At 39.3% G+C, this 12746-nt stretch overlaps 1 protein-coding gene across 4 annotated transcripts in view; it reads right to left on the minus strand.

Moving 5' to 3' along the window:
- Positions 1-12746, minus strand: part of SEMA3D (semaphorin 3D) — a 133068-nt gene that overhangs the window by 89750 nt on the left and 30572 nt on the right. For all 4 annotated transcript variants that reach the window (XM_059847458.1, XM_059847456.1, XM_059847455.1 and 1 more), the window contains one exon: positions 1764-1954. In XM_059847458.1, the coding sequence (XP_059703441.1) occupies positions 1764-1878 (115 nt within the window). In that variant the 5' untranslated portion in view covers positions 1879-1954. The remainder of the gene's footprint in view (positions 1-1763; positions 1955-12746) is intronic.

The raw sequence follows: 12746 nt of genomic DNA on the forward strand, positions 1-12746 counted from the left end.
CTCCATGTGGAAAAATACACACCTTCCACCCTCCCAAAAAGTAAGACAAGGCACAATAAATTCTCATAATTCTCTTTCTTCTGGCTTTTCAGCTCCATCACAGCTCTCCAAATTAAGATTTATGCACTATTTTGCATCTGTATCTGTTGTTGATTTTCCCCCCCTACAGGGGTATAGGTGGATAAGTTTGGACAGGAAACGGTATCCCTCAAGCCAAACTGAAAGGTTTATAAAGTTGCTAATAAAAGTTTGGGTCAGGGCCTAAATATCAATCATCTGCTCATTGTCTTTTTTAAACGAGCTCAGGCATTTTCCCAACTGCTCCCAGCAGGTCTCTGCCACTATTTTAAACTAAGATTTCAGCCATTTCTTTTTCCCTTGTGTTGACCTCAGTAACTTTTCTTTCTCCCTCTCTTTACCTGCCAAATGCATCCATCAGGATTTTGCCAAAGGCTATCTGCTTTTGAAGTTGAGAGGAATTCACTAATCGTGAGTGTCAAATCCACAATAAATGCCACTGCCATATGGTATATGCTGCTTTTGGGAATTATCTCAAAAGGCCTAGCTGTGAGCAGGCTGGCTGTATTTTAGGAGGGTTTTACTGCTAACTTTCATAACTCATGTCATGTCTTTTAGTTTCTGTATTCATTGGCTTCAGTGAGTGCAACTGTTTCCTGAATTTATAAAAATGTTGTCAAGATCCCTTGATCTCGCTTCCTTGTCTCTCTCACACAAACACATCCAAACAAATCTATGCACAGTGGAATAGCATGCACAGTCGCAGGCAAATCTAGCAAAAGAGAAGCTTGTAAATAAATAGCATGTCATTCTGCTTACTCAATAAATTCCTCTGGGTGTTAAACTCATGATAAACGTATCATAAGCCCTGATGAAGGCTTTACAGCCTGCCCCATCACACCATCCTGAGTGCAATTCTGCGAGGCATAGGAAGACATAAGTTTAAAAAACAGAGCAGAAATAGCTCCCATAAGGGCAGGGTGCTGACATAGTTGAAACATAACTAACTGGAGAGCATTTTTTTTAGCTAAAGAAGACAGCACCAGTGACACATCTCTGTGCCTATGGAGGTGTACTCTGCATTCAAAGGAACAAGAAAATCCACCCTTTTTCAAAAATTGTCCATTAATACATAAATATGTCTGTGCTGAAACCCCCCAGATGGTACCCTTCTCAACAAGAACTACACACAAGACTAAGAAATTCCACAGAGAAACATGCTTTTGTGATCCAAAGAGGCAAGGACAAAGAAAACCACATATGCAGAGTTTAACATACTAACATAGTGATAGAAAAAGAATTACAAAAATAAATGTCAGCCCCCTTGAAACACTTGAGGCAGCTCTCTCGACTTTCTCTGATGCTCTAGGAAGGTGTCAATGTCCTCCATGTCTCATATATCCCCCAACAGCCACATGGAGATGTCTCCAATGTGCCTCAGAGTGTTTCAAGTACCATTCCCCTCTAATTTATGTAGTCTTTTAATATCCTCTTGGAGCAAACAGAAATAATAGTTTAAAAAGACAATTATATTTCAGAAACATGTACCTCTACATGACAACCCCCCCCCCCCCCCCCCCAGAATTTGATACCATCCTTAGGCAGAATTTATCCATCCTTAAGGTTTCTATTATGTATTTCTGGGACTGTGTTTTGCTTTCCTGGTAAGTAATACAAATGAACTGCTGGCAACATCACATCAAAACAAAAGCAGCAGAATCAGAAAAAAATACTGAGAAGTTTACCTTTGTAGGAAAGCTTCAGTCTTGGGATATTTTGTTTTGACGTTCCAGTGACTGGAAGGAACAGCATCACTAAAGACAGCAGGCTGCAGGCATGTGGCACTTGCAAAGCTCTCATTCTGCTCTCTTCTTCTCTATCTTCTTTTGCACCACAGTGAAGTATCTCCCCACTTTTCAAACAACCCAAGTTTTATCTGGAAGAAAAAAAGGAAAACATCTGTGGACCTGCATTACTGCATAAATAATAATTCTGTAAGCAAGCCAGACCTATCTTTAAAGAGCACCTAATTTAATTTCTTTGCTACAAAAGTATTTTTTTCTCCAGCACAAGTAAAAATGTTTTGTTTCTTTAATACTAAATTTACACATTTTGACATTGAAAAAATATGTAAACTTTTCAAACAACAGTGTCTAGCACAGCTAAAGTTCAAGCACAAAATAAATTAATGCAGTAACCACAAAAAGAACATTTACCATTCAAAAGTGACCATGCAACTTGTTAGTTCACACCAGTCCACTGGATATCTTAATGTTTTATAACTCTTTTTATCTCAGTACAACAGCTATTTTATGTTTATGCCATGACTAGAATGAACTGTAATGTCTCAGATGCCATGGGGGTACAAGCAGAGTTAACAATGAGTACATACCCATCAAAACTTTCATAAATAAACTAAGAAAACTGGATGGAACAAGCAGTTGTGTTTAGTTTTAATAAAGAAAAAAAGAGTCAATGCAGATGATGTATTTAAAAGTGCTTTCAGTATGATATTTCCAGCAGAATAACCAACTCATCCACCAAAATGTCCTATAAACTTTAATGAGTGCTTCAGGCTGGGGTCAATAGGCTGATAGGAGATTTTGTTAGCACAGTGTGCAACTAAGCCAGCTTTGCAGCACTTTTCACTTAATAAGTGTCATTCATATTCCATAAATCTTGACGTGTATTACAAATGAAAGCAATTATCACTGTCCTTATTTTCCCTATGCAAAAACAGAACCATAAAGCTGCAGTGAACCTATTTCCTCAAGGTCACATAGCGCAGTAGTTGAAAAGAAAACAGCAACACTAATCCTGGTGTCCTTTGTATCCAACTATCAAGGATCCCTTCTGCCCAATAACTCCACTTTTGCACATGAAATTATTTTAAATGGTATCTTGACTTCTGAAGGAAAAACTTGATGGTTAATAAATCACAGACATCAGAGTATGAAAATACTTGTAAGACCAGATCCTTCCTCCTGCAAGTGCATGATGCTAGAGGTCAAGGGAGACAGCTGGTGAAATGACAAATATCAGTGTTTGAGTAATGCTGCAAAACCAAGGAGTAAAGAAATGTTATGGTTAGTCAAGAGATTAATGGCTCATGACTTGCCATGAAAATTCTTTTCTGAAAGGTACTGGAACTGCCTGATTAAAAGAGCAATCCTAGTTCCCACATCAGCCAGCACTTGCACAGACATCAAAGGAGAGGTTCCTTACAAGCCCATGAGAGATGCAGCACAGCTTGTGGCCCCTGGTCTGGCATTCAAGCTCCTGCAGCACCGGGTCAGGCAACTCTGAGCTACAGCAGCACCCAGAACCAATTCAGCACCTCCTGATGCAGGCAGTTCATCCTTCCTGGTATGAAAAGATGGAAACAGTTCTCTCTGACAAAGGAAACCTCTCTCAGATGAAACTTGGGCTTTCTGAGCCTCCAGACCTTCTGTCAATAGTAAAAGACAAGGAAGTGTGCAAGAGAACGATGGTGAAATAGAAAAAGGGAAATAATTTGTAAAATGCCCAAAGCATAGCTCCCATTGCAGAACACTGAGCTTCTTTCTTCTCAGTCCCCTCTTCAACACTCACATTGTGTCTGAATGCACTGGTCTTGGCCAAGGGGAGTGTATGTTCATGAGATGACATGGAGAGAAAACAGACAAAGATGAAATGCCTGTTTCATCTTTTCCCTTCCCTTTATTACAGTATGTGATCCAAAGAGAAAGCCTTTACTTCCGTGCCAACACATCTATTTGATGGTGGACCACTAAAGACTGATATGGATTAGACTATCAAAGGGTTAAACTGCCTTTAAGAAATCTATTTAGGGGGAAGAAAGGGAAAAGAAGGGGAGGGGAGGAGGGAGAAGAATATATGAAGATGAGACACCAGCCCTGTTCATCTTCAGCAGGATGATAGTGACAAACCATACTTCAAAAAGAAGCAATTAAGTGGGAGCCAGTCTCACTGCAAGTATGTTGAGAAGTCATGGCCTGAAGGTCTGGATCCCAGCCAACAGGGAATTCACCAAAGGATTTGGGGCTCATTTTCTTGAGGCAAATTACTGTGAAGAATCAAGACTAAATTTGACTAAAACACCAGTTGTGTCAATGCACTGTCATTGCTGAATTGATTGAGAATCAGCACCAAACTCAGGCCATTGCCCATAGCTCACAACCCCACTTTTTCATTTAGGAATTTTTTGCTAATGGGAACCATTGGGGTTTTTTGGTTGGATGATTTTTCTTTTTCCATTTCCCTTTTATTTGAATAATGTCTGTGAAAAACCATTTGCTTTCACAAGGCAGTTAGTTTACACTGGAGGCAGCTGGTCTGTGAGCTCGAGCCAACCCTGTCCTGTCTTTAGATTCACTGCAATCTGGCCAGATTGTCACATATATTTTTAGTTTATGATGATCCTCTAATACAATTCCAGCTTCCACACAGTCCTTCCAACAGTCTAGCTCAGGTTAATGAACTTCAGGCCAACTAACTTGCCATTAATCTTCAGGAAATATCCTTCCTCTCTGTAACACATGCAATGTCTATCAGCGTTCTGTGCTGAAAAGACCCACAGATCAGAAGAAAACAGTCCCATGAGCATAAATAAAATATAAAACCTAAAAGCAAATTTGACTCCCCTATTCCTTCCTCCCTTCAAAAGTAAGACAAATTTGGTCAGAGAAGGAAAAAAATTACTGGTTTGTTTAGCTCTTTGATACTTCAGCTAAGGACCAACACCTTCTAAAACTTCCTCACCATGAACAGATCCAAAATAAATGAGGAAAAAGAGTCTGAAAAGAAAAATACTGAGGCTAAAGCTGCTTCCCCACCTTGGCTTCAGCTAGGAAATAGCACTGCACTGTGTTAATTATCACCTGCAAGACCGACCAGGGAAGGAAGCCATGCATACACCTCGCTGAAACAGGGGCATTTCCAGCGGAATAAAGGAGCTTTTATTTGCCCCACGTAGGGGCGGGAGGCACAAGGCTGAGAGGGGCTGAGCAGCCTGGCTCCATCCTGCTCGGACCTCCCAGCGGGGCCCATAAATTGGGATGTGGGTTAAAGTGCCAGAAGACAGAAAGTGGAGCTGCAAGTGTGCTGCCATCCTGACAGAGAGAGGGGCCAGACCTGACTGGCACATGTGCCATGTCACGTCCCAAAACGAGGTGTCACCTCCCCGCAATCGGTCACATCTACTGGAGCCTATAAAACAGATTGCTCCGAAGCTACTGTCTGAAACAAGAAAACCTGGAGCCAATTTGCTAAACATAATTTATTCCAGGCCCTTTGTGGCAATAAACAGAGCTCTTCAGCCTTCTCAAACACCACAGACAGTAAGGAGCTGTGTGCTTATGGGAGCTTTTTCAGATCGTTCAGCTCAAACCTATCTAAATGCAAAATCTTGCATTCACAAATACTGTGCAGTTTCCCACTTCTCCTGGCGTCACGAAGTCCAGAGCTGAAACAACTTTGACCCATCTGCAAACATACACTTTTTAAACTGTATTCATCAAAATCTCAGTTATTACTGTAAAAAAGCCTTTGTGGAATTGGAAGATAATTTAAAACCTGTTTCCAGCACTAATTTTCCACGGCCATTTTAAAATTCAGAATTTTATATTCCAATAAAGAGTTATGGCTCCATTTTAGCAAATCTAACAGCAATGTTGCAGATTGTGACAAATGAAAATCTAGAGCAACCTAGTCACTGTGAGTTTATAAATTCATTATAAACCTAATGAATAAGTTGCCTAGGCCATGTAGCTTCAGTATGTAATTTTCTATCACTGATGAAAGTTTTTCATTCTTCTCCTCATCTATCATTGTTTGACATCTTGGGGTTCTATTTTATTTTGGTCTATGGAGTCAGAAGAGAGAAAAAGATGTCCCTTCCAGACATCAACAAAATAGCATGCTATTGGCCTTTCAGAAAAACATATTAAAAGATTTAAAACTAATCAGCTAGAAGAATAAACAAAAAATGACCCCACCTACAATTCATATTTTTTGAAAGGCACATTATGTCTTTATCATGTCTTTATTAAGAGATAAATAAATATCTGTTTATTTCAATCTATTATTTTCTACTATTATAAATAGAAAATGTATATGCACACATATTTAAAGTACGTTTTTTTAACTACAAGTATGCAAATATGCATTTCCAATGCATTATGTAGATATCTCACCTTGAAATTATCATACAAATTCCCAAAGAAAAATTACTGTTGTTGCCTACTGTGTGGTGCAAAACTGTACTGTAATCATGAACTGGATATTGAATTGTCTTTGTTAATAAGAGGGAAAACTGTAAGCATACATGGCTCAGATTAGTAACTTAGAAAATCAAGTAGACTAAAAATAAAATTACATCTTTAGACTTACTTAACATTCTTAACTTAGTTCTGCAATAACAAAGATGACATTTATCCAGAGCACAATGAAACTATGTTCTTGTACCCCTTAGATGGTCTGTTTATTATTTGGCAGAAGATGCTTTTCTCTTCATTTTGAAATCTCAGTTAAAGCTAACTCCTTCCAAGAACTGGTAAACAGTATTATTCATCACTATTCTCCTACTTATTAAGTAGGTTTTGTGCTGTTCATAGTCCAGAAAATGTTCTCTTTCAGGATTCAGAAAAATACTGCTTTTTACACAAACCCCAGACCAGCATTACATCACTTCCCAACACCAGGAAAAATTAATGAATAAAAAGACAATGGTACAATCAAAAAACATTATGTGAGCCTGCAGTACATAATTTTTTTTCATTTTGTGTAGTAAAAATCACTAGGCTTGGTGTACCTGGTTTAGATGAGGTGTTGCCATAGAGCAGTCTTTGCTATTGTTAAATACCCAAACAATTAGCAGACTCCTAAGAAGCATAAACCAGCTTACAATGAGCTTTGCAAAACTATAAAGGCTTTAACTTTTACTGAGCTCCTCACAGGATTTACACACCATCCATTCAACACCAATAACTTGGCAAGAAAAATCACTGCTGTGATTCCCACTTGAGAAGAACCAAATAGAGCAAAGAAAAATGAAGGGTCTGAGAGACAATGAGGATGTAATTGAGGGAAGAGAGTCAGCAAAAAATCTTATTGTAGAGAACCATCTGATAATAAATAAAGCTCTCCAATAGAGAGAGAAAATATATTTGAGGATTACACTGGATTTTTTGTTGAGATGAACTCAAGCTCAAGTAAAAATGGTTGACTAAGGAAGTGAAAAGAAAGAAGGAAGGAATTCACTTGTTTTGTCTACTTTTTCATACTTTTCAGCATCTTTCTGAAGGGAATCTACTGGTGGAGGCATTTCTAACAGGCACATAGTCTCTTTGGAGATAAACACTGGTAGAAATGGTAGAAACTTTACAGAATGGTCCGTGTCACGTTGCTCTGAAGAGCTTATCTGACCATGAAATTTACTGTTGGGCACCTAAAATTATACACATAGGAAATGAGCACTTCATCCTCAAAAGATACCAGGATATTTTTCAGGTCAATGTCAGTGAGGTCAGGATTACACCCAAAGATTTCACATGGACACAGAAGTAATCTTTTCAGAAGGTGGCAGACGGACAGCCATGCACACAGACATGTTATGTATCATTATAATCAGTGATTCTGAGAAATTTTATCTGTGACATTATATTTTCAGACATGTGACACATAAATCCAAGAGTGATGATAGATTAAATGCTATTCTCTAACCCTAATTATCTGTGTATTGTGTCTCCTCAAAAACAAACAAACAAAAAAACCCCACCCAAAAAAACCCCCCAAAAATAGCCACTCATAGCTTTTTACCTTCTACAGTCTGTTTCTCAAACACAGTATCTATTGTTCAAGAAAAAGGATGGGATAGAAAGCAATTTGTCATCTGAAAATGATATTTCTAAAAGGAGGTAGGCACATAAATAAAATGTCCCACCAGTCAGATGCGAAGGTGGGATCTTCACACAGAAATATCAACATGCCTTTCATTCTAAAGTTAGATGCATATGTATCTCTTACGGGTTCTTCTTCCTCTTGTTTCCTCTTGTTTTCTTTGGGGAAGGAACTATGACTTCAGGTATTACGTCCATAATAACAGCTTTCCATAGGCTCTTTATTTAGAAGGACATGAGAATGCCCTACAAGTCTGATCATCCAAAAAAAAAAAAAAAAAAGATAAAAAAACCAAACAACAAAACCCAAACACAAGCCAAAGAAGAAAGCAGTGTAAGGCACGATTTAGCAACACATGAGAATCAAAAGAAGCCCTAAGCCAAACCTCACTGTTACATTATTTTAAGTACAGCATGTTTCCCCAGCAGACCAAAAAAACCACTAACGCTATGAAAAGTGATTCTAAGATGAGTTTTGTAACTCTGGTATCCAAGAAAAGAAAAAGGCAGTAGTATGAAAATTCCTAGAGACATTAATGAAAAGGTAGACTAGATGGAAAACCACTTTCTGCCAAGTACTGTGACGTCTTAAGGGTTTCAAAGAGAGACAGAGAATTTTCCTCTGAAATGTCTGTCACCACCTGCAGCACTTGGGGTGGTTTGGCTCAGCTCTGAGTGAAGGAGACAGGGACACAACACTTGCAGGAAGCTTTACCGGTGGAACAGCCTTGGCCTGCTCTTGAGAAAACACTGGAAAGCCAGAAAAATGTCACAATGGCCATCAGAGAAAACAAATGCTCATTTTGGGGAGACCTGCCTGAGCATTTGAACTCTAGCAGACTGCATTTGTCCTGCTGCAGCCTGAATTAACCCCAGGCAGCATTGTCAAGCCACCCAAACCACTGACCCTGCAACCAGCATTCTTCTGCTGGAAGAAACATAAACCTACATTGGCCAACACAAAGGAAGGATTACAGTCTCATTTTCACCTCCAGGAATTCCTGCCAGTGTTTTGCTATGGAAAAACCATTCTCTGTTATTTCCTTTCATAGGAGACCTTCCAGCATACGCAGGAGTGAAGCTGCTTCCCTCTAGCACGGACCAGAAGTCTGAACTGGCTGACTTTTTGGGCATTATCAGTAACTAGAGGCAATGGGGTATTCTACAGATTAGTTACTTGAACTTGCCCTACCGTGACTTTTGTACATTTGTGAAAAACCCAGCTTGATGGGAAGGTAGTGCAGCACTCTGGGGAAATCTGTGATATATCCAATCCAGACTTACAGCTCTGCAGGATACAGCAGCAAGGTGGAGAACAGTGCACACACTGAAAGGGAACAGACAGAGTGTGTCTGCATGGATACATCTACAGATGCGAGTAGGTGGGGCTCTCATGTCCTTGATCCAAGTAATCCAGACCTCAGCCAGCTCCCAGTGCTGTATGGCTCCATTAATTGCACACTATACAGCAATATGTTACACATTTCAGCCATACATACATCTGAGGCATCACCAGGCAGCCAACTCTGTGTGCAGGCACACAACCTGCACATCATGCACACAATCACAGCCCAGCAGACACTACTTAATCAAAAACAAAACAAACCCTCCCCAAAGCAGAAAGAAATAAAGGAACAAAGATTTACATTTACATAAATATTTAAAATGTAAATTTCATTTCACAGCCAATGCTTTATTGTAATAAAATTTGTAGCTAGATTATCTGATGTAAGCATTAATGTATTGCCAAATAGTTTGCAATTTTGTGAAAATGCTTGCAGGCACTCACAGCTCCATCTAAAGTCTGTGAGACTCTCAGATAACAGAATGTTACAAATGTTGAGGCAACTGCATGTTGTAGTTGGCATCTTAATACAGTTAAACATTCTTTTTTATTATTTCTATTTTACAAATCCTGATAGGATGTTTCCTTAAATGCAAGTACTATTTAGTTTACTGTCAGCTGTGTAAAAGTAAAATCATAACTTTCAAAAGAATTCAGGCTAATACAGTTTAGCAATGGTTAAAAAATGTGTACTTCATAGGGCAGCTGGGCTTTGATCAAATCTGTTTGCTGTATATCCAATGGCATATTTCCCTAAAATTCCTTTCATCAACGTATGGCCTCATTATTTGATGCACTGTCAGTGAACTCTGTTCAGCACAGTCTGCAGAATTTAATGTATAAACTGCACTACAGGGAAAGACATGCCGGAAAGGTTTTCATTTCCACTTCCAACAAACTGATTTAATAATTCATGACTATATGCTTGCAGTCTATTGGAGAAGGATTTTTTTAACTCATTGTCCATCTAATTTTGGATCAACATTTTGTACAGCCAAAGTGTAAAGTGATACTCATATGAATGTGTAGACTGCAGAGCAGTGATCTCTGTTGGCCCAATAACCCAGTTATTTTATTGTTAGGTTGAACACATTTGCTTTCTTCCTGTTTCTTTAAACATTTGATTTCATTTAAATTTGGAGTATATGTGACAGAGAATCAGCACAGCCTCTATAACAAATCCCACTTGTGAGCTTACACAAGTCACTGGCTCAATGGGGACCTGTTCTTCTTGATGGGTTTCCCTCAGGTACTCATCATCACAGCATCCAAGCAGTTTAAAAGCTTTAATCTCTCTATTCTCTACTCTCTATCCTTGTCATTAGAAGTTAACTGGATTTTTTTTAATGCTTCCAAAGGAGATTTCATCCCTTGGATAAGGTCACACAAGCAGTCAGGACCAGTACCCACATCCCCCTAGTCACACAGCCAACCTTCTCCACAGGGACAACAGACTTGTAACTCCTGCAGTGAGATCCATGGCTCATATATCACTTCTTCCAGTGCTTTATTTGTTAAATTTACGTGCTTCTGCAAACTATGGAAAATTACAAGCAATCACAGTTTCATTTTCTATAAAGAATTTCACAGAGCTGTGTAAGGAAAAAAACACTGCCAGTGTGGTTTCAAACAGCAGGCTATCAAAGCTTTAACATCAATTTTACCATTTTACCATTTTCAAAGGTTACAACATGCTGCTATCTATTCAGACCCTCAAAAAACCTTCTGTTTGTGTCACAGCAGAAATCAATTTATATTTGGTGCAATAGTTGTTTTGCTGGTCTATTTTTAAGCTGCTTTGTGAAGAGTGTTATCATGACAGTTCCTGGAATCTGAAACAGCCATACTGAAAAAGAAACCAAGAATTCAGGCATCACCTAATCCATTCAACACAGAAATACTTCCACTTTAGTTTAAAATCACAATAACTTTCCTTTGTCTTGTGAGGACAATGTGAGGACACAGTGGGCAAGGCTGAATCAGTATTTCACTGGAAAAAGGAAAGATTTTTAGACGGTTAACCAGTTCGTTCCCATACCCAGAAGACCAATATTCCAAAGGTAGGATATAAAACACTATTTCTCATTTCCTTTTCCCCAGTAGTCATTTGTCCCCTAAAATGATGAGGCAATCTCAGTCTCGAGGGAGTTCTGAGGTTTCATTCCCTAAAAGGATTGTCAACACTGGAACAGGAACTCAGAGAAGGTGTATTCTCTATCTTTGCAGACATTTGAAGCTTGACTGGACATAGCTCTACGCAATCTAATCCAAAGCTGAGGTTATCCATCCTTTGAAATACAAACTAAACCATATGACTCCCTCATGTCTCCTTCAACCCTCATTTTTCTACTACTTCCTTTAGCAGTTAATGGACAAATGAATAACTGAACTGAATCACACACTGAAGGTCTTGCTCAACGTCCAACACCCTTCCACTTAAACTTGGATGTCTGAAAGCCATCAAATGACTTTTCCTACTCTCCAGTGATCTTATCTTCCCAAAGACTCTTCTGATAAGGGCAATGTCTACCCAAGCTGCTTACGAAGTAGCTACTTTACTATTAAAACCTGATTGAAAACAGGATCACCTTTCTTTTATGAGACTGTAAAAAGGCTGAAGCAATTCAAGAACTGATTCATAGGCAGATAATAAACCCTTCTATCAAGAATAGCAATGTGTGCATAGGGCAAGTGGAGTACACACAGCATAGGTGCAGGCACTGCATTAGCTGTATCAATTCAGTATCTCACAGCTTCCAGGTACGGTTCCACAAGGTCCTGGTTTGAAAACTAAGCACAGAACTGAGTGTCAAAATTATTAACACAATATGTGAAATAAGGGTTTTGGCTGCACTGGTGAGACAAGAAAGGGATTTATTCCAGGACTGCCCCCCTGGACTTAGAAGAAGATGTGTGAAAAATGCCACTGACACCCAAACCATGCCAATGACTTCTTCTCACCCAGCACACAAGACCATCTGTGTTTTCCAGGCTGACCTCTCTTTTCTATCCAGACCAGCAACTCCTTCCTGCCCGTCTATTATATCCCAGTGGAACCCAGAAGTGGAAGCCACTGTAGTTACCACATTAAATATTTCTCAACGTTGTGGGGGGAAAAAAATGACTAAAAAGGAATTGGGCTCCATGCTGGCTTAGCTAGAAAAAGAAATGTGGTGGAGAAGATTAAGCTGTGTTTCTATAGCCATGGCTGAGCAGGTGGCAAAGTCCCACCACAGGTGCTTGCTCCATAGAGGATTCCACTCCCTGGTAAAATAGCTACTCCTCAAAGAAACCAGGGCTTGAAGATATCCAGGACTCTTCCTGTCAGATGAGCCTTGTGTGAGTTTATGAAGTCTTGGGATCACCATGATTAACTACGTTCCTTAAGCCATTCCTCACCAAGCTTTAGTGCTTTTAAACCACTGACCCCTTGAATTAAAGAGGGAGATTTCTCTTTTCACAGCTGTGACTCAACACAGGAAGGA

Source organism: Haemorhous mexicanus, chromosome 5 (assembly GCF_027477595.1).
Source record: "Haemorhous mexicanus isolate bHaeMex1 chromosome 5, bHaeMex1.pri, whole genome shotgun sequence".
Lineage (NCBI taxonomy): Eukaryota > Metazoa > Chordata > Aves > Passeriformes > Fringillidae > Haemorhous > Haemorhous mexicanus.